Raw genomic sequence first — 23,814 nt, 5'->3', positions numbered from 1 at the left:
CAGTAGACCAAGTGGCTGTTTAAGAAGGATTACCTCCTGTCATGAAGCATTAAGCCTGGAGAATAAAACCCTTCTTCTAAAGATAGGAAAGGTTCATAAAAGAAGTTTGGCACTAAAAGGGGTTGTGGGTTGGACAATATCACTTGTTAGTAAGAATGTGGTTTGTATTTCTTACATCCAATTACAGTGCAGAAACTTGACTTCTTCCAAAAAGTGTAGAAATGCATACCCAAAACAGGAGTATGAGGAAGAAGAAGATGAGTCAAATATAAGAATCAAAGTTGAGCATTGCTACTACTTGGCCAGGATCATATGAAACCTCTTTTTCTTCTTATTGTGATAGGCAGAAGGAGCACAAAAGCTCAATGAAAGGGAGGAAGAGGTTGAAGCAGGTTGCAGTGTCAACAGAGTACCATATGGGCTCAATGCCACAGGGGTATCTCCTCCACACAATGCAAATGCCACAGGTGGCAGGGGCAGCAAAAAGAAGAGACAACCCCTTAACTGAAAAAGACAAGTCAACCAGGATACCAAGAGATGGCAATATCCTCAAGTATTGCAGCAAGTCATCCATATTTGGAGCAGCCAATGAGGCAGGCAGGCAATGAGCCACAAGCACACTCTGAGGTCTCACCTGGCAATGGAGAGAGCTCAGCACATGTGCATGATCTCAAAGGGATCATGTTGGCTTGCTACCTCTACATGTGTACCCATCACAGACCAAGCAGATGTCTTCTTGTGTTGCTTAAATCATCTCATATGTGAATAGAACTTTTGGCCACTTTAAACATTCATATCAGTGTATGTCTGAATGTCATGTTTTTGCTATCTTGACAAGCAACAAATACATATAAAAAAGTTATCATGGACGCAGCAGTCCTTATGATCCTATATAGTTAAACACTTCAGTTGCTGTCCAGATTTCTCATCCACAAACTGTCCTTTGCCATAGGAAAATTTCTACATTCTTAAATTACAAATTTAGAGAAGAGATCCTTGGCTGAATTATTACTCTTTACCAAGTATCAAGTAGTTATGCTACACTGCAATTACTCAATGATCAATACTGCATTCATTGTGTACTCGAGCCATTATTTAGTATAAGTACCTGAACCAGATAGTTCATATTTTTGAACACATGATAATACCAATAACTACATAATTTTAGCACATACATGACAAATAATCAGACATTAATGAAAGAAACTGAGCAGTAGTACATTAAATAAGCTCAATAAAAATATGAGAGAGAGAGAGAGCTTACCATTATCCCACTCTCCCAAAGACTGATCTTCCCATATCTGTCCCCCTCCACAACGAAGGATCTTGTTTTTCCTATTCTTTCCTTCCTTTTTCTTCTCCTCTGTTGCAGCTGGTGCTCCATCTGGCCGAGACGTGATTGTTACTATGCTAGCACGAACCTGTAATAATACAATATATTATCCCTGTTATTTACTTTTCCATCACTCACACTAGGAACCTATTTAAATTTTTCCTGGTGCTAGGCTGTGGTTAGACTTTCTTACCAGATGGTCAACAAACCATTTTTTATGAAGTAAAGGATGTTATTACAGTATTGTTTAATTCATCCATGAATCCCTTCTTGTAGTTCTACTGTATATGTTTCATGCATTTCCTGTGGTATAAGCTCAACGGCATACACAGTTCCATTCTTTCCACTGATGATATTATGATTACTATTCTTATTATTACTATTATTATTATTATTATTGCAATTATTGTTATCAGGTAGTTTAAACAGATCAGTAAGCCAATTTATTAAGCTTTCACAGGGATAATTTAGGTTTACTGAAGATGATAGAGAATCTGACAAAATTTCTTTAACTGAATTTTTACAAAGCTCGATATTCTTTCTGGCATTCAAAAAAAAAAATGTTTAACTGTCAGTGTTGTTCTATAGTCTGCACATAAAGGGATTGTATCACATGAGCTACTCATCAAATATCTATGGGTCAAACAAGAGAGACCAATTCAAAGGCAATTCAAAATTACTTGTGCGTGTTGTTTCTTCTGATAAGATGAATTCCATAAACAAATAATTTTCATGTCTTTGGATTCTATAAATTTTTTTAAGCATATTTTTACAGGCTAGCCTGAATTATAGTTGGAATTTGGGGTAACCTAAGGGTAGCATAGCTTGGTCTAGCCTTGTCACAATTCCTTTTTCCACATTTTGGATGTATTTGCACCCTCTCTCGGATATATCAGCACAAATGATCAAAGGTTTACTGTATATGTATTTTTTTATGCAAGTTGATTTTCAGACATGAACACTGACAAATATCTCTTCATAATCCAATACATAAATTGTCAAAATATGCTAATCTTCCTCCTGACTAGTTACTTGGAATTAAGTTCCATAGACTAACCCCTAGTCATCCCCAGGAAAGCCAGCAGTTTATAGTGAATGAAATGTACTGAACTGTTTTCTATCTTAATTTTCACTACAGTAATTTTGTATTCAAACATTCTCATAACAAACTTCTGTAAGCCTCAAGGCATTATCAGCTGATCCCAACACCATCTGGGGAGTAGTGTATGAAGTATGTTAAACTTATGTTCAAACTATCAGAATTTTTTTTGGCTAAACAAGTTGTAGACAAAAAAAAAAATCTTGTGAATATGAGAGAGATTAAATAAACTGTTCCATTAACAAACACTGCCTACACTAACTAAGAGTGTAGGGTATAAAGTTTAGGGTATGAACTTTATACATCGACAGTAACTAACTTAAGATAGAGGTAATACACCAAACTTTTTTTACTCTCTCTTTACTGCTATAGGCTGTCTTTACTGCTTTATATACTAATTAACTGATTATGGTTGCTAAAACTGGCATCATACTTTATATGCTAAATGTGTATGTGCACAAGGTTGGCTAATTAAACTGCAATGTGTTTTGGAGAAACCTAGCATTCTGCAGCTGTCTGGAAGCTCCATGAACTTGTCAGCATTAATAAAAGAGAGACTACTGTCCAAAATTTCAATCTAAGTTCTAATAAATTTTCTTCTTACCATACATTACACATAGTCTTACAATTATTACAGTACAAAAAACCAGATAAACAGAACACCTGAAAAAATTAAGAGAACAGGATTTTGTACTGTAGGAAAAGGAACTACTGATACAGCAAGCATAGATTAGTTTCAAAACCATACGGTATTACAAAAATAAAAAAATACCACATTATTAAAGTTTCCCATGTAAAAGTTTTCATGCAATACATATTCATACATTTAAATTATGCACTCAATGCCATATCCTCATCAACATTCTTACATCAGATTTTCATTCAACAATGGTAGGTATGAAATGAGCTCTTTCCACTGTCTTCTGTACTTCCTCCCTGAATTCACATCTAGCTCAGCAACTTTCTCGACCTTTCCATTAGCCATCATGCTGTCACTTCCCTATTTACTACTTCCAACCTAACTGCTCTTCACTCCCTTCCATCAAAGGTCCCAAACATCTCAGTCTTTGAGAACTCAGTTTATTTTTCCATCACTGGGCACCAGGTCTCTGCATTTAAAATATGACCTTCACACCCCACTCCTACCAAAAATCTTGGCATTTTGTGGTTATCCATATACAAAAATGTTTCATATTTTCTGTCAGTAATCATGATCTTGTCCCTGCTGTACATGGTACTCTTATTTATTCAGGATGTTGTTACAGGCAGTGCCCGGTTATCGGGGGGCTCGGTTATTGGCCACCTGGTTTTATGGGGCTTGTCCTGCGACGAAAATCGGCAATTTTCGGCACCGAAAATCACCGATTTCCGCTTATCGGTGCCAATATTGGGGTATTGGCGCTGATACATACCTAACAGAGGTGCCGATAAGCAAAAATCTATGATTTTTGGCGCCGATAAGCCCCGAAAATCGCTGATTTTCGGTTATCATCACACCGTCAGAACGGAACCTCTGCTGATAACCAGGAACTGCCTGTATTCTTTTTCTCATTCCCCTCTCAGCAATTAAAACCATAGCCCACTGTATCACCAAGTTAACAAAACCCTGTCATCCATCAAAAGAATTATATTCATTATGGCATAATACTGTACAGTAATGGAATCCACATAAACTACATAGATGGTGAAAGATATCACTTTTCCTTTTCCCTTTGACCACCATTTTTTCCCATACTCAGCACTTCTACTATTGTCTTTAGTTTCTTGTATTTTTTAACCCTTAATATGATATCTAAAACAGGATTTGGGTGATGGACAGGAATCCTCACAAGTATTAATATTACGCGCCATAAAATTTGGCTGTATCGAGCGGGAAAGAGTTTCCATCACTGCAATGGCCCATAAATGACTGGTGGCAACTTTAGACTCAGCTCAGTTCAGTCAGTGGACATCTCAGGGATATCAGTATTGTTCTTGACTTGATGGGGGGGGATGTCTTGCTCCTCTCTCTCCCATGATATCTTTTTGTTTATTTCCTCATAAATATAACCAGGTTGTTGTTGGTTTTAGTTCTTATCTTTTACAATATGATGTCAATTATAATTGTAATTTTGCAAAGAGAAGTGCAAATAAATATTAGAAAACTTGTATACCTCCAAAAGAGTTACTGCATCTCCCAATCTCGGTAAATTTACGTAAACATTTTACAACAAGTATGCTCAGAATTTGTTACTGATTTTACTTCTCACCTGTTATGATACTGTGTGAGCTATAATTATACTTTTACAAAACAAAATAAAATAAATAATTAGAAAAAACACTTATAACTTGGTAAAATTTACGAGTGTTTTGTAAAAGAGGCCCCACACAGGGTTCTGAATAGTCACTTTCACCTTCCCATAGAAGGTAGGAAACATTTTTTAGAATATTTTTTCTTATACCATGTGCATTTGCATATCGTCTGCTTTCCATTTATGTTTGTTTTTATTAAATTGGCCAACCTTAAATTGCCCAGTCTGGGGGATCTGCCCGTCCCTTAAGGGTTAAATTTCAAACCTTAAATCATCAAGCTCATTAACTGCTAAGTACAACTTGATTCTCCATTTGAGCAAATGTATTTTGGACTTCAGAAAAGCAACATCATTTATATCACTGCCAATGTATAGGCACTTTATAAAGCTGCACAAGCCAAATAGTTTCATGGGATCCCTGGAGCAGAGAAGAGATCCTTGGATTCATATGCTATGGGTATCTGAGCATGTCAGAATTCCTCAAGTTGTTCACTGCATTAAAAATAAAGTAAAAGAATTAAAGCAGCCTATCACTTATGAATGAAGTATACTGGAAAAACTGAACAATGGAAAATGGAAAAATAAAATTTGTGAAGTTTTTCTTTAGGTAGGTGTAGCATATGAGACAACACAAATAAGATGCATCAATACACATAAAAACCTGTTTTAGTATCGGCTTGTGGAGGATTTCCCATGACTTGAAATGCATGATTGGTCTTTGGGTGGTAAAATATACTGCTTGGTAAAACAAACTACAATAAATATTTTTGAAAAAACATCATAAAAACATTAAAAGCATCTTCTCCCCACTGATTATAGACAGCAAACAGTGATGTAGACCTCAGTAGCCTTGAAACCTTGTATCTAAATAATACTGAGGAGCATTAGCCCATGCTCAGGTTGCTCCAACCTGAGAAGTCCCATCGCTTCTCATGAAACATAACTTATGTAACTCTACTATTATTATTTCCCCAACATTTTTAAACCAAGTTGCTCCAACTTGAGAAGCCCCATCATGAAACATAACTCATGTAACTCTTTACTATTATTTCCCCAACATAATCTCTCTCTCTCTCTCTCTCTCTCTCTCTCTCTCTCTCTCTCTCTCTCTCTCTCTCTCTCTCTCTCTCTCTCTCTCTCTCTCTCTCTCTCTCTCTCTTTTAAAATATAGAAATATCTAGCACAATTGCAAAAAGAAGAAAATTTGTTCTTACCTTCTCTGCCATTTCTTGTGCATGTGTCATAAGCTGTGAGTTTTGTGATGGTGTAGGCTCCCCTTTCATTTTCTTTTTCTTTGGCTCCATACTACTTTCTGGTGGAATTGTTGGGCTGCTGTTTGCTGGTGAAGAGGGTGACTCTTGTTTAGCTGCATCTTGTTTTGTTGGCTGAGCAGTATAGATTTTGGGGGCTGAGCTAAGGAGATATATCAAGACTTTAGGACACTATCTTAAACATTCATGTTAATTCTTAAAGAAAACGGCAAGAATAGTTCATTCACAAATATTTCCGATCATAGGTTCTTCATATATTACTTCATATCTAAAAGTGCTTTGAGCAATAAAACCATATTATAGATCCTTTTATTTTTGTAAACATTGGGTATCAATTTGAAGTTACAGTGAAGCTGGCATACAGAATATCAGCAAAGGAAAAGCGACTTATGCTAAAGGAAGATCATATCCCAAAACAAAGTGCTAGCATATTTTCCCACATATATCATGTTTTTATACCACAAAACTATTCTTTTTAATACAAATCCATCAATCACATAATTTTTCCATATGAATGAAATTTAATTATCACCAGACTCAACAGTCTTTTCTCTAAAGGACAAAAGAAGTATGGTAGTCTTCATAGAATATACACCACCTGGACCCTCAGGTACCCATCAACCAGCTTCCTGAAGTTTTTGTGGTCTTGAAATCAACTGTAAGAGGTGTGGGTCTTGGAGGAGGAAAACCACTAAATAATTACAGTAATGGGATTTTATTAAAAAAAAGTTTTGTACTAAAAAAACTCAGTATATTTCAATATATATGACCATTTTGAAAATCTAGTGAAAGGCTGAGCTGCTGAAAGTCCCATAGAACTTGTACAAGCCTGTAGGATCAAGAGAGCACTTGAAGGTGGGTGTGAGACATAGACCAAGATTGATAGTTCAAAAGGTTGTTAACAGCACGGATGAACCCAGAGTGTAAGGCAAGGTCCTGCTATTTGATAAGCATATTCAGATTTGGAGAACAAGAACACAAATAACATTTATGGTATATGAAGGACAAAAATCAAGTAACCCAGAAGTCTACATCTCTAGGATGATAACAATGAAGAGGAAGGAATTATGAAAAAGTGGATATGATTAATCCCAAACGAATATACCTGGTCCAGCATGACTACCATTTGCAAAGAAAACAATTCATAGCATTTGTGAGTGACATCTCTTAACTATAAACTAGCAAAGATGTACTAGAACTGCCATGTCCCTACAGTAAAAATAAAGCCACCTCCATGATAAGTTTATTGCTACAGAAGTAGATAAGGATCTGATTTCATAGCAAGCACAGTTATCTGTACTACTTTACCATCTGACATATTACTGTAGGCTCTCAGGATAACTAGACTTAGCCACCAGGCGATTGTATGCCTCAAAACTTGCCTTGTTTGTTGCCCTGCAGAGGGAGCTGTAATGGTAAATAGCCTCACTAGACAATACAGAAGGTTGTTCTTGTTACTTTGACAGAAGGCACAGGAAGGTCGGCAAAAGGAGCTGTGGAACAGTCCTGGGTACTTGATGAATATCAATTTTCAGTGGAGTCTTCCTCAGTCTGAGATCCAATAATGAAGCCTCTTGATTTGGATCCTGGGGACAATTACTAAGACTTGAAAACCAAGTAGAACAATCCTTGAAGTGCTGAAAGAGTTTCTTCAACTCCATTGAAGAACCCACATCTTGTCTACAGAGCTTGAGCACATACAAAAAGAGCTCAGACCTATATCCCTTCATGGCAGAGGTGGACCTCTTGCGTTGATGAAGCAATGGAAGAAAACCTTTAATCATCAGAATAGTGGAACTGACTGGATCAATGTGCCTATCACAGCATCAACAACAGAATTGGCTCTAATTGGCCTTGTAAATTCTGGTGGCTGAAGTCCTGCAGGATCCTACTATGGCTGTGCCTGCTTCCTCTGAAGAACCTCTATGTCAGTGACCTTGCTACATAAGTTCCATAAATGAATCTAGTGTCTGAAAAGAGTTCTACGGAACTGAAAGCACGGCTGCTTGAGTAGCTTATTCGAGATCTGGGGGTTCTTTGGATTGTCCATCAACATATCTAAAAGGCTTGAGAACCATTCTTGCTGTGTGTACTGCAGTATCAATAGTGTATTTACTGTAACAGCTTGCAAGAATCTCACTGAATATTGTCATTACATTACTGGTACCTAACAGAAAAAGATTTACCACAAAGATAAATGATGAACAACAGTGGCTATTATGCTTATAGCTCAATCAAGGAAGCTCTGAAATGTTTTAGCTTACCACCTCCTTCCATCAACTGTAACTTCCAAAAGAAAGTACAGAGGCTCCTCTACTTACGAACAAATTACGTTCCGAATGGCTGCTCGTATCTTGAATTTGTTCGTAAGTACAACTTGGTACACACAAAGTTAACACATACAGTACTATTTATGTTTCTTCATATTAAACCACAATAATAGTACTTTACTATATCTTATATATTTTTTATTAATATAATGATATATAAAACCTAACATTAACAAATTATGATAATAATACAGTAAAGTATAGTTTTTATTACCTTTGAAACTGATGCTGTAGGCTTGACATGATAAATAATGAGAGGGGGAGGTGTGGTGTGGAATTACAGGGCTGGCGGGTCGTCAACATCAATGTCTTCTTTGGGAAGGATTTCTTCGGCATTACTTTCTTCTGCACCACTTTCCTCGGGAAGGATTGCTTCGGCAAGGATTTCTTCATCACTTTCTTGTTCATTTTGGGGGGGAAGCAGTCAGTGGAGGTGGGGAGGCTCTTGAGGTTGAAGATCACTGGTTTGAAGAATTTGTCTATGGAAGTTTGCATTGTTTTTCTTTTCTTTTCATCGTATATGATACGATAACACTGGATACCATCACTGATGGCTGTTTGATTGATTGATTATGAAATTTAGGTCTTGAAGACCAAGTGCCGGAACCCATCAGGATTATTCAGCGCAATTGATGGCTGTTGCTACTTTTGAGAATCTTCCAACATTTGGGTCCTGACTAAAAAAAAAAAAAAGTCAATGCTTTTTCTACAAGAGAAAACCCCTCAGCCATCAATTTGGTTTCAAACTTCTTTAAGGGAACAAGTTCTTTTTCTTCATGTTCTTCTGTTCTTTGCATTTCTTCCAGTTCCATTAAACCCTCATTTGCCAATTCCTCTGAATTATTCTGAAACAGCTCTACAAAGTCCTCTTCCCCTAAGTTAAACTGTAACTTTTCACTTATGTCAAGGAGATTGTTAATGATTCCTTTTGCCTCCTCTTCTTGGTTAAATCCTCTGAAGTCATTTACAAACTGTGGGCATAAAGCCTTCTATGCTCCATTCATGTTTATATTACTCACCTCATGCCATGCAGCATCAATATTCTTTATACAATTGTAAATGTTGTAACCCTTCCAGAAGTCACGAAACATTACACCTGGGTCATTTACCTCCTTCAACGCTTGCCTGTATGTACGGCGAGTGTAATATTTCTTGAAATTTGCTATTAAACCTAGATCCAATGGCTGAATGAGTAAAGTTGTGTTAGGGGGTAAATAAACAATTTTAATGTCTGGATGGAAATCATCTAAGCGTGGTGGGTGACTAGGGGCATTATCCAAAATTAAGAGAATCTTGAAAGGAATCCCATTCTCGCAACAGTATAGCTTGACTTCAGGAACACAGTGGCGAAAAAACCAGTCTTCAAATACAGCAAGAGTAACACAGGCTTTGTTACTGGACATCCAAATTATAGGTAGAGAACTTTTTTTATATTTTTCAGTGCCTGTGGATTTGCTGCACGATACACAAGGAGAGGTTTTAGCTTTAAGTCTCCTGATGAGTTGCTACCCAGCAGTAAAGTTAGCCTATCCTTTGCCACCTTAAATCCCGGCATCATCTTCTCTTCAAGGCTGATGTATGTTTTTTTAGGCACTTTTTTTCCAGAAAAGGCCTGTCTAATCAATATTAAAAATTTGCTGACAGGTATAACCTTCCCTATCAAATATTTCCTCGAATATCTAGGGATATTTTTTGGCTGCTTCTTTGTCAGCGCTCGCAGACTCACCAGTAGTGGACACGTGATGCCGTTTAGTGCGTTTTTTTGAAACGATGAAACCATCCATGACTTGCAGCAAATGTTTCATCTTCAGAGCTTTTCACCAGTCTTGGCCTTCAAGTCATCGAAAAGGCTAGCCTTTCCCTGAATCAGCATGAGGCTAAAGCGGTACAGATCTTTGTCTCTGGTGTTCCATCCAGATACCCAAAAGTTTTTCCATTTCTTCTACCACCCTCCCACTTATCTTACTCATAATTGTTGACTGCATTGGCACAGCACTTTTCACATGTTCCATAATTCTATCTTTGTTCTTAAAAGCTGTGCTGATAGTCGAGCGATTCATATTATACATGCTTGCTACCTCAGTCATTTTTTCGTCACTTTCTAATTCCTTTATAATTGCCACTTTTGCTTTCACTGTGATAGCTTGCCGCTATTTACCACTACCACTATCTTCACTTGCTTTAAGCTTGCCATTAGCCATGACAGTTAACGGATGGGCTAGATATTTCACGATAAAATCACAAGAATTACTCAGAGCACAAAAGATCATACCTTATCACTTGTGTAGGCTTGGGAGTCTGGGACCACGTACTGGCATACTGGCATCAGCTACGATGCTGTTTGGCGTAGGTAGCGGCAGAAACTGTAACTAAGCCGAGGCACGCAATACATATTTTGAACTTCAAGGTGGTAGGCGGAGTGCTCCGAACAAATTTTAATTTACGATCATGGTTGTTCGTATCTCTGAAAGTTCGTAAGCTGGAAGTTTGTAAGTAGAGGAGTGTCTTACATATTTTGTTTATACCAACACCTAATTCAATATTTTTCAGCCCCTTAAGAGCTAAGTAAAACAGCTCAGTAGTCTGGTTAAACTCCTCACCAATAATTTTCAAAACTTTCCTCATGTAAGATATTCTGATTTTGTAGTCATGTATTTTTGTAACAATTTACATTCTGATATTCAATTTATAATTTTGTACACATCATCATTTTAATACGTAAAAATGAAATTTTTTTTTATAAAATAAAGCTTTATATATAGTTATCCAGTAATTACATAGCTATGAGCTTTCCACCTGTGGCAGTCTTAAAAATTCAAAATTTGCGGTCACTCTAGCATTTGTTTTGGTGTAGGCACGTACCCCACCCACTATAGGGGACCGGGAGAAACAACTTAGCAGAGAGCTTCAATTTGTTTTTGCCCTTATGTCTATGCGAGGGGAGGAGGGAGGGCTACGATTATGTAATTACTTGGTAAATACGTACAGTATAAAACTTTATCATAAAAATGTCATTTTTATATAAAGAACTTACCAAGTAATTACATAGCTGATTCCACATTGAAAGGAGGTGGGGTCTATGAACATATTCTACACCAAAACATTATACAAGGTAATGACTTTGACATACAACAATTGCTAGCATTGAGACAATGCTTGATGTTCCCTTACCTGCCTAGGGAGCAACTGCAGAAAATTACTGCCTCTAGCCAATGCTCCCCTTGACTTGTAGTGGGTGTGGCTGTATAGCCCAGAGTGGCCCCTACATAAGTGGGATCTTTGCAGTGAGGGAAGTACACCTGTGGCTAGCAAAGTTAAAAAGAGATGTCCTTGGCCTGGGCAAAGACCAGAATATAAGAGCAACGCTGTCACCTACACCTTAATAAACGAGACCACCACCCTAACCACTAAAAATTGGAGGGAGCTCCAGGTACTGAATACCCCCAGGGCTTCCCGTGAACTCAACACCTTAAGTCAAGGCGAGGAATAATAGAGAGACAGAAGGCCCCCTATGCTTCCTCTCCTAACACCATGTCAGCCATGGATAGAGGTCCTAAAGCACTGCACTTTTCGTAAGTAGTTTCCACGTCCTTGAGGTAGTGAGTGGCAAAGACTGACTGGCACCTCCAAAAGGCAGATTGGAGAATACTCGACAGGACATACAGGCAGTCCCCGGTTAACGGTGATCCGGTTTTACAGCATTTGTCTAGCGCCGAAAATCACCGATTTCCACTAATTGGGTATTGACACTGATACATACCTAACAGAGGCGCCGATAACCGAAAACTGGCACTTTTCGGTGCTGATAAGCCCCGAAAATCACCGAAAAAGCGCAGAAAATTGCAGATTTTCGGTTATCATCACACCCTCAGAACAGAACCCACGCTGGTAACCGGGGACTGCCTGTATTGTGTTTGAAGGCCAAAGCGGTAGCAATGGCTGTGACCGCGTGGGCTTTCACTTTAACGACCGGTAAGACCTCTTCATTAATCTAGGAGTGAGATTCTGAAATCAAACTTCTCAAAAAGAAGGAAATAGCATTCTTTGAGAGAGGATGAGAAGGGTTCCTCACGGAGCACCAGAGCTTGTTTGATGGCCCTCTAATCATCTCTGCCCAATATCCATTAGATTTTTAATGGTGAATGAATGAGGCCACGGCTTAGAAGGGTCCTCATTCTTGGCGAGGAAACCAAAAGAGGAGCAAACTGCGTCCCCTGAGAAAAGCACACTCTTTTATTGATAGCTTGGAGCTCACTAATTCGTTTGGCGGTAGCCAAAGCCACAAGGAAGAGGGTCTTCTTTGTCAGGTTCCTAAGAGAGGCAGAGTGAAGAGGCTTGTAGGGGGAACCTGAGAGCCATTTTAAAACTATGTACAAATTCCAGGAGACAACTTTCCGCTTCTCTTGTCTAACAGAATAGGACGACTTGATTAGGTCATTTAGGTCTTGGTCAGAGGAGAGATCTAGACCTCTGTGCTTGAACACCAAGCTGAGCATGGACTAATAACCCCTAATGGTGGAGATCGGAAGCTTCCTGGAGGTCCTCAAGTAGAGCAGGAAGTTGGTGACCTGGCTTATAGAGGTCTCAGAAGAAGAGGTGTCATAGCAGCTGCACCATCTTCTGAAAACTGTCCATTTGGACTGGTAGAGCTTGCTAGAAGGAGGTCGTCTGAATCCAGCAATATCTTGTGCAGCCTGTCTCGAAAACCCCTTCACTCTGACAAGACACTGACAGTCTGAAGCCTGTCAGGGCCAGAGTGGACAACCCTTGATGGTACCGGAGGAAGTGGGGTTGTTTGAGCAGCGACCTCTTTTGAAGCAGGAGCCTCGGGAAGTCCACTAACAGATATAACAGGTCCAGGAAACATTCCTTCCTTGGCCAAAAAAGGAGCAACTAGGGTCATCGAGACCTCTTGGTGGGCTACAAACTTGTTGAGCACCTCCTTGATCATCCCGAAGGGAGGGAAGGCATAGACATCGAGATATGTCCAATCCAGGAGCACGGCGTCCATAGCCCATGTGAAAGGGTCCGGGGCAGAGGAACAGAAGCAAGGAAGATGATGGTTCCTTAATGTCTGTTTGCGGCAGGGGAACAGAAGCAAGGAAGACGATAGTTCCTTGATGTCACAAACAGATCTATGGCTGGAGTGCCCCACAACCTCCACAGATCGCTGCAGACAAGAGGATCCAAGGTCCACTCCATCGGCAGAACCTGTTTGAGCCGACTCAATTCGTCTGCTAAGGCATTCAGTCTCCCAAGGATGAAGTGAGTCATGATCGAAACCTGGTTCTGCTCCGCCCAGCGTAGGAGCTCCTTTGCTGACTCGTAGAGAGAGAAAGATTGGGCACCTCCGTTTCCGAATGTACGATAGAGCTGTCATGTTGTCAGCGTGGACTGCAACTCTTCTGCTGCAAACCAGGGCTGAGAAGAACTGGAGACCCAGGTAAACGACTTTCAGCTCTTTTACGTTGATGTGGGAGTTCTTCAGATCTTTTGACCACGTCCCTGACACTTCATGAGATCCTTGAAGAGCCCGCCAAACCAGGTCTGAGGCATCAGAGTAGAAGTCTAGGTCGGGGCTCAACAGAAGAAGAGACTTCCCCTCCACAAGTCCTTCTTCGCACAACCACCATCGAAGATCCTATTTGGATCTCTGACATGATGGGGAAGACGAAGGAGTCCAGCCGAGTCTTCCAGCTCCAGTTCGCTTTTAGCAAGAATTGCAGCAGCCTCATGTGCAACCTTCCCATCCTAACAAAATGCTCCACTGAGGCAAGAATCCCCAAAAGGCCCATCCATTGCACCACTGAGCAGGATTGAAGAGACAGGAACTTTCGGACGGTTTGCAGACAGGGGGCGACTTTTTTGGGTGAAAGAAAAGCCTGAAAAGTCTGAGAGTCCAGAATCATTCCCAAACAGGGAATCTTTTGGGTAGGGATCATTTGCAACTTCTGGTCATTGATCAGGATGCCCAACTGCTTCATCAGGAGAAGATTTCTTGTTAGGTCCTCAGCGCACCTCTCTCATGAAAGAAACCTGAGAAGCCAGTCGTTCAAGAACTGTAGAGGCATAAATTTATGCCTAGGAGATGCACCCATTTGCCCGAAGGAATGAGAATCTGAGTAAAAACTTGTAGGGCCATGGACAGGCCAAAGCACAAGGCCCAAAACTGGAGAACCCTGCCCTGGACGACAAATCAAAGAACCTGGTGTATGGGGATGTGAAAGCAAGCATCTTGCATGTCCAGGGTGACCATCCCTGTTGGATGGACGACACGATTGAGTGATTTGTCTCCATAAGAAACTTCGTTTTCATGATGAACCAATTCAGGCGCTGACGTCCAGGATGGGCCTCCAGCCCCCTGATGATTTGGGGACCACGAAGAGACGGTTGTAAAATCCCTCCAAACCATGATCCTTGATCACCTCTACTGCTCCTTTGTGTATCAGAAAGTCAACCTCTAAGGAACGGGCCACAAACTTCTCTGAGTTTCCCCATGAGGAAAGTAGAAGCTGGAGAAACTGGGGCAGCATGAGCGAAAAAGTCCGGAAAGTTATCTAGGAAGTATTAAGCAAGGCAGAGTAGGCAGAAGAAGGAGTGGAGTCTTGCCCTGCATCCTCCTTGTCTGAAGAAACAGGAGATAATGACATGTCTTTAGGTTTGGAGACCACTGGGGTTTTCTTCAAAAAACTCATAAGCTCATTCAACTGACACTGAATAGGAGCAAGCAAAGAGACTTCCTGCGCCGATGGGCGTGATTCAGGAGGCAGGGAGTCTGGCGCTGAGCCAGTGCACAATGGCGCCTGGTGCCCTGGAGCTGACGCCAGGCAGCTGGAAGCATGAGTTTGGCACATGAGAGCGAGCGTTGAACGTCCAGGAGAAGGGGGGAGCTCGGGAGCGAGATGAAGCTTTGTCGAAGAAGATGGGTTCTTGAGCGAATCTTCCTGGCGCTTGGGAGCCAGAAAGGGGTGATCAAAATATGAAATTGACTACGGACTGTCCCAAACAGACTGCAGGGGACAGGCTGAAGAAGTAGAAGGTGAAACAGCAAAACTGCAAGAGGGCTGGGGGCTAAGACTGGCCTCCTTGGATCTCTTGGTAGGTGGAGGTGAGCTGTCCACATCAGCGGCGTGCCTCTTGAGAGGGTGTGAAGAGACGAGGTAGCACCCTTGATGCTTCTTGCCAGGACTGGAATCTTCTGAGTCAGATGACAGACGATGCACACTGATAGAGACACCTTTCCAGCAGTGCTCTGTCGCAGCCTGAGAACATGCAACAGGCTCAATGGAGGGGGCGACTACCTGTGAGCAAACCCCACTGGCCTCCCTTGGACCTTCGGTATGTCTTCTCCCTGGTGTAGGGAAGTGGGACAGGGACCTTCGTCTAGGAGCCACAGTGGGACGGATAGCCACCTCCTCAAAACACTTACTCTGCACTGCACTAACACTTTTCACACTGCACTTTTTAACAAAAGTTTAAAGGAGGACCCCAACTCCATCACTGTGTAGGCCAAAAACTCGAACTTTTGGTCAAACCTAGATTTGAAACTGAGAAACAGGGATGAGACGAGAGGAAATAGCACTATCCTCTACAGTTTCTATCACAAGAACAGGTTCTATGCTAGCCCTATTCTCGGCTCCAGCAGCCGCCTTCCTTTTCCTATCCTTATCTAATTTGTACAGATGGGACTGCAAAACCTTCCATTTTTTATTGTCCTAATCGTGACATTCAATGCAAGTGTTGTCCTTACTACAATCTTGCACCCTATGCTTAATGCACTTGGTATGGGAATTATAACAAGACTTAGTAAGTCTAGTCCTACTTCCCTCAGAGCAAAATCTAATGCTTGAAGAGCTAGAATCAGACATGTTGAAAATCCGCTTAAATTGATGTTAACATAAGCTAACACAATAGCTAAGGCTTGATGGCTACAACGAATAAAGAGTACTTCACAAAAAAAAAAAAAAACATAAAAAACGATGAAAAAGACTGCAGGAAAAACCATCGATGTTGATTGGGGACCGGCAGAAAACAAATTGAAGCTCTCTGCTAAGTTGTTCCTCCCAGTCCCCAGTAGTGGGCGGGGCACATACCTATACCAAAACAAATCCTAGCGCTACCGCAATTTTGAAATTTTTAGATCACCATAGGTAGAACGCTCATACCTATGTAATTACTTGGTAAGATACTTATATAAAATTTCTATTTTGCATTGCAATGGACAATGTTGTGCATAAGTCAGTCAGTCAAGAATTGTAGGATTCATCTTGTAGATACATTGCACATATTTATAAATATATTTCCTTTTTATTTAGTAGCATTTATATTCAAAATTATACTTTGTAGCATCTATATGTATGTGTTATTCAAGAGTCAATTAAGAATTATTATACCATAAATTGAAAATTCATTCTTGGAAAAAATAAACATTATGTTTGCATGGATGAGTAGTCAATATATTTGCACTGATGCACAGCATTGAAAAATAACTTCCTTTATAAGGCCTATAAATAAGAGAATTAATTGTTGTATAGATGAACATGATAGTGATTAATAAATTCAACTAAATTAAAACTTGGCAATAAGTTGACAACACGACAGTTGATACGAAAGAAAAAAGGTAGCACAGCTGAAATGCATCCAGAGTAGCACAGAAAAAACACAATATATCAGGGTTAATTATATCTAGGTTTTAATGTATCTGCATAAGCAATATACACAAAGGGATGCATTCTGATATGAAATTTGTGTCTGTTCTATGACAAAACCACACTTCTACCTGTCTGACAACAGACTGTTGAACTGGGATATATAAAAGCTACAAATGTGGCATACATATGACTGATGGGGTTGTGACGATACATTCTCTAAATTGTGTAAAATATTCTCAAGGTTTCCCACTGAAAATATCTATTGATGATAACAAAGAAATTACCTCATTAACTTCTAAATAGCCCTATATCATCCACTACCAGAAGATTGATAAAAAGTCCTTCAACAATGATTAATTCAACAATGATTAATAATCTCATATAATCTTCATCACTGACAATCACATCTGCACAAAGGGAATTTTAAACACACTTGGAATAACAGAGAAAATGGTATTCATTAATGTAATAAGAATAAAATGCTAGAAAAATTCCAAAATCAACCTGCACCAAAAAGAGCAAGAATGTTACCAGATAAAAAAAAGTGTTTAAAATAAATCACAACCCAAACCTACCTAACAAAACCCACTTCATACTTAGGAAGTACAATAATGATTTATCTTTAAGCAAGCACAAATAAGAACAGAAAATTTATTTAATACTTCTAACTTGTAAGCAACAACAAAACAGAGCAGCATAGTTACATTAAATAAACAGAAAGATGAAGTATCTTTACAAAAAATGTATTAAATGCATTAATAGTAAACCCCAAAAATTTAATGCTGTTAAAAGACAAAATAAAAAACAGAGAGAGAGAGAGAGAGAGAGAGAGAGAGAGAGAGAGAGAGAGAGAGAGAGAGAGAGAGAGAGAGAGATATGAATTACTAAATCTTACCTAATAACTGCTGGAGGTTTGCTGATTACAGCAGGTACGAATGGTGATGCTGCAACAGTTGGTCCCATCTGGGGCTGACCTGTTATTACAGATGGGGGAGGTGGTGGAGGAGGGTGAGGTCCCCTGTGCATTCCAGGAGGGCCAGGAGGAACGTGGGGTCGAGGCTGACCATGTGGAGGACCTTGATTAGGTCCTCCTGGCCCAAAACCTGGTGGACCACCAAGGGGACCTTGACCAGGTGGCATGTGTGGTCCTGACATACCCTGGGGTGGCCCATGTGGACCAACATATCCTGGAGGTCCAGGAGGCCCAGGAGGTCCGGATGGTGGTCCCATGTGCCCTGGCGGTCTTGGTGGTCTCATGAATCCTGGAGGGCCTCCACCAGCACCCATCATATGATTCATCTGTGGTCCATCATTCATCATGTCTGTTCAAAGAAACATCATAGAAATAATATAAATTTTCGTAATAAAATTTAATATTTGGATATTTACCCACTGTTCAAGATGGCTTATATATCCTCACCTACCAGTGTGGAGATATAAGCCATCTTGAACAGTAAGTAAGATTCATCCCAAATTAAGTCATTCTTAACTGCAATTACACTGTCAATTTCATACCATTTTTTGGTAATATTACCTAATTACATTCAATATGAAACTAAAGACAACCCAATACCTTAAGTTATTAACCAATAATATAGTTGAATACTTAAGCCAAATGCATCAGTACCTAGTGCAAGTTATGGGAAATTAAAAATAAATTCAATACCATTATGATTAGAAGAAAATGGTTAAGAAAAATTATTATATATAACTGACTTACCAAATCTTCATATATACTAATGAAGTAAACTAATTTATCCAAGTAGTTTATCTTTACACCTGTAATGCATTGGTGTTACATGGTAACAGTGCTAAAAGAATGACATCCAAGTGAGAAATTTGCAATTAGGTAATTTAACCACACAACTATATGATGTTTGGATTAAAGGAAAAAATCAGTTTCTACCAAACTTCCTAAAGAGATTTGTAACTGATCACAAAATACTGTATGCATTTTCCTGAACCCTATTAACAGTGTTTACATAACTCTAACTCATGAAAGCACATATTTCTCTCTCTCTCTCTCTCTCTCTCTCTCTCTCTCTCAAAAATATGTTTCTCACTTTGCAAATTTTGGAAAATTTGCATTTTCTGTAGATAAACAACAATGAAGTCTTTTCCATGGTGAATGGAGGTCTAGTTGCTGAAGCTTGATCACAAGGCAGTTAGTTTATGGAAAAAGAGTGAAGGGGTGGGAGACCCATACACTCACAACTGTTGGCATCATTTAGTCCTTAGCAAGAGAGACACATGGTCTGAGGTAGAATTACTATAAAAACTTACAGTTTGCATATCTTGCATATAGCCTTGTGATAAAAGCCTCTCTTTTGCAGATGTCTGAGAATCTACAGCTGTCAATCTGAAGTGATTTCATGAACTACCTCAGCAGATGGGGGCTGTCAAAGCAGCATGGACCATATGGGAAAACTTTCTTGGCATCTCAAAGAGAAGGTCCAACAGATAAAAATACCACTCGACTTATGGCCAATAAGAACACACCTGAGACTGGGCATGACCAACTTATAAATATGGTTGCATCCTCCAGTGTAGTCCAAGTGTCTGGGTCTGAAGGAGGTTCCTGTTATGCTGCATGACAAACAAGTCAATCACTAGTGTTCCCAACCACCTATTCGTATGCCTGCCTTGCCAACAGGCAAACAAAAAGGGGAGAGCATCCCCTGTTGTTTGTTGCCCTGTGCCACCTCAGCTGTGTTGCTGCTCATCAGCAGTACCAATTGACCCAACGAGTAATCTTAAAATGTTTCTAATGTCAGAAGCACCAACCCCATTTTGATAGTATTGATGTGTAAGTGAAAGCCACCTCATGTCACACACACCCAAACAGAATGAGCCATTCACGTGCACCACAACCCTCCTTCAACAAGCTCGAGTTGTCAAGGAGAAAGGGGAAGGTGCTGGTTGGTGCTGGTTCTTAAAAGGTAAGCCTGTAACCATATTGAAGGACACAGACTACACAGGTTTCCACCCCCAGTTGATGCCACATTGCCAAATGACCTGAAAAGCATCCATCAACTCACAGCAACATGAGAGGATGACTACCAGCATCAGCCTTCTTTTTGCATCCTTTTCCCCCTTGCCTGTCTTCTATGTCAAAACTTGAGACTGAAAGGGCTATGAAGATTCCTATCCTTTCATTGGGGAAAATGACTTTTGACTGGTTAGTGGAACTTTGGAAGAGGTCTGGCCTCTATTCAAACCTGACATTCATGGTGTAGCCACCGCTTAAGGCATGGTTATAGTATCCTCCACCGACAAGGAAGGGACTTTGAAGGAAACTGCATAGTGGATAAAGGTGTCCTGGGTATCAGAACGTCATTTCTCCACTGCTATGCTTACCACTCTTGGTTGAAGCCTGTCTTCAGAACTGACAATGAATGGCATAATGATGTCTTAAGCCCTGCTTGTCCCACACATAGCACATGGTGTGAGAGGGAGGTCACTGCCCTTTCTTCAGGTACCAATTTCACCTTGTCTTCCTCAAAAGACAAACCAGAGGAGGCAAACTCAACCATCGTTTTGAGCTAGGATCCAAACTTGATGACTTGGAAAATGAAGCTATGGTAACTGATGCTATGGCTCCTGCTTCAGCAGCCAATCCTTTCTGCATGAAGCCTATCCAAGAGCAGATTGTTTATCAGTCTGCAGACTGACAAGTCCACCTGCAGAGGGCTGGTTTTCGCATTCTAGGGGCATGGTATCTTTGCTGATCCATCTCCAGTGGACAAAGTAGCATACACAAGTGCCTGGAGGAGAGTTTTTTCTGATCTGGAGATAAGCAAGTCGACTGCCTCTAAAACAACTCTTGCCAGTAGAACCAAGGCCACCTGAAGCAATAGTGCAGCCTATGCAGCAAAGCCAAAGGCGTGCTAATGGAGGGCACCAATTGCTGATGCTGAGTCCCCTCTCATGGATAAGGCCTATGCCCTCCCATTGTTGCCTATCCAATTTGATCTTTTGTGGTTCCTTCAAGCAATGGACCCTCAGGCCCTGTAGGATTTGCAACTGGTCGAGAAGGAAACTCCACTGATACACCCATCTGCCTGACCCTGCCTATTGGCAAACCATGATGAAAAGTACTAAAAATGACCTGTCCCAGACACACTGTCATGATCCAAGAGCACTGATGAAGACTTGGCACAATCCCCTTGTCTACTCTCTAACCATAGAACTGGCCAGGCTGGCCCTCGCTGGATAATCGAAGAGCAGTATCGCACAACACTGGTCCCATACTGGATAGTCCAGGATGGTGCCTAGAGCAGGTGAGCAATAATGCCAGTGGAAGTCTGGGGACCCATCAAGAGCGTGTCCCAAGGAGTGTCAGAGCACCTGAAAAGACCCAAGATAACTGATAGTGACATCAGTGTGAAGATGTCTTAGTTTTCTTGCTCTTCTGCAAGTCTACTATTGTGTAGGGTGAAGATGGAGAGGATGAGGAGGAAGAAAATGATGAAGAAAATGAGGACAAAGCATGACTGTACTTCTTTGACCTCTTATGACAATGAATCTCTCCAACCTCCCCTAGGCTCACCAGGACAGAGCCAAGGCAAGCATTCCCAAAAGAACAGAGTTACCTGAGCAGCAATAGCAGGAATCACAGGAACAGCAGCGAGAGTGATCTCGGTTAGAGGCTCTTACTGAAGCACATGCATTGAGTGGGGTGCCAAAGTACCCAGTCAGTTCAAGTTGATGCAAAAGTTTGTTTGTTTTTGTGTTTGGGCTTGATTACGGTATATTTCCGCATATAAGCCGACCTTTAAATCATAAAATTCACCCCTAAAAATTGGGAGTTGTCTTATACTACTATTCTAAAAATCAAACCTTGAATCCTTAGTGATGTTTATCGGTAGGCTAGCGGCCTCGGTGCGATAACCACCAACATACGTGAAAAGATTCACATTATGAAATGTAGTGATAATAAAGGTAATAAAACCATTTTTACCTTATATATTATTGGCATATCTTCATAATAAATAGCCTTTTCAAGGAATAATTCCATATCAATGAAATCAACTTTTATCTATGTGAGGCCAGCCAGCTGACAAAATGTATATATCGAGTTATGGTTGCGATTGCACTCAAAGCAGCCTTTATCTACATTTAGGATAACATAATATTAATTTTTCATTAAAAATTTAGGTTGTTCCTAACTGTTTAGAACAATTCAGTCATATGAATGATAAGCATGTACGATAATTATGATATTTCAGGCAACGTGCGTAGGAAAAACATGATATAGAACTGACTTTATCATTTCGTTTACCATATATACTTGTTAACGAGCGATCTTGCGCATCGTGCGACCCCCAAATTTTCATCCATAAAATATTATGGGTAACTGTTTAGAAAAACTCAGTCATATGAACGATGAATTATGTACAATAATTATCATATTTTATCATAATGTTGTTAGGGGTTGCTTATGACTGGTGATGAAACGTACACAAAACGATGGTTTCCCTTTTAGGTGACGTGCGTAGGAAAAACATGATATAGAATCGACTTTATCATTTCATTTGCCGTATATACTGTACTCATTAACGAGCGATCTCGCACATCATGAGAACCCAAATTTCCACCCATAAAAAATTATTTTATTGTGTATCTCGTGTATCATGTGAGTTCCTTTTTTGAGAGACCATATTACTATGGACTAACCTCTTTTACTCCATCTCTTTATCCCATCGTCTAGTTAAATAAGACCAGATTACTATGGACTAACCTCTTTCACTCCATCCTTTATCCCATCTTCTAGTTAAATAAGTTAAAAAAGTAAAAGCGAATGATAAAAGTATCGTTAGTTACATTATACTCATTGAGTAAAGGAGTACAGCCATAAACAACCGAACGAGAAACAACTGTTTTGCTTAGAACATGGTCTAGGCCGTGGCTATGGACAACCAAATTAGATAACAAAACCGTTTTGCTTGCATTTCAATCATCGTACGATAGTAAACAATTACTGTACTTATGTTACAAATGACGTTAAGTAGAATAGGACTGATATATATTTTACATTATACCCTTATTTGCTATGGAGAAAAGCTCGCAAGGAAATATAGGCTAAATTTAAGCTGCAAGTTGTAGCTTAAACTGAGAAAGCAAACAATGTTGAAGCGCTAATGACTATAAATTATCGTGCATCGGCAACATGGATGAAACTCCTAAACTTAAAAGTGCCATCAAACTTGACCGTAAACAATACTGGAGAGAAAAGCATTTTAACCAAAACTACTGGCATGAAAGAACACATTTTACTGTTGTTTTAACGTGCATGGCAAATGGGACGAAACCTTCCCCCATTGTTATCTTTAAACGGATATTGAATTGATGTCGAAACAAAAACTCCCGCAAGATATCGTTGTCCACGTTCACGAAAGCCTAAACAATGCAAATGGCGCATGATCGCTATGTTTGTATTTTATAATACAATTAGTAATATGCGAATACATACAATATTACTGGATACAATGAAGTAAGGCATAACTTGTTAAAATATCCATGGAAAAGATGTACATTCGTTATGTTTGTATTTTATAATATGATACTAATATGTGAAAATTACATACGATAATTTTATATTTCATATATGATGCGACCCCCTTTAAATTAGCTTCAAAGTTAGGTCTTCAAAAGTCACATGATATGCGAGTACAGTATATAAGGTATTTTGAATTTCTAAGAATACTGTAAGTAAAACAGCATTTGTAATAACATCATCTCATAATCAATATTTCATAAGATACCTGTTGTTGCAAAGGCTAGCCTATACACAGATGGTTTTATACTTTAGCAGTCGTCTTATACTATAGATATGATAT

At 39.8% G+C, this 23,814-nt stretch overlaps 1 protein-coding gene across 1 annotated transcript in view; it reads right to left on the bottom strand.

Moving 5' to 3' along the window:
• Positions 1-23,814, bottom strand: part of LOC136845723 (RNA-binding protein 42-like) — a 92,831-nt gene that overhangs the window by 25,247 nt on the left and 43,770 nt on the right. The window contains exons 4-6 of the mRNA XM_067115924.1: positions 17,871-18,297; positions 5,938-6,136; positions 1,265-1,421 (exon numbers count right to left, since the gene is read on the bottom strand). Of these exons, the coding sequence (XP_066972025.1) occupies positions 1,265-1,421; positions 5,938-6,136; positions 17,871-18,297 (783 nt within the window). The remainder of the gene's footprint in view (positions 1-1,264; positions 1,422-5,937; positions 6,137-17,870; positions 18,298-23,814) is intronic.

Source organism: Macrobrachium rosenbergii, chromosome 14 (genome assembly GCF_040412425.1).
Source record: "Macrobrachium rosenbergii isolate ZJJX-2024 chromosome 14, ASM4041242v1, whole genome shotgun sequence".
Taxonomy (NCBI): domain Eukaryota; kingdom Metazoa; phylum Arthropoda; class Malacostraca; order Decapoda; family Palaemonidae; genus Macrobrachium; species Macrobrachium rosenbergii.
Note: the sequence above shows the minus strand (reverse complement) of the source record. Positions and strands in the feature narration are given on the sequence as shown.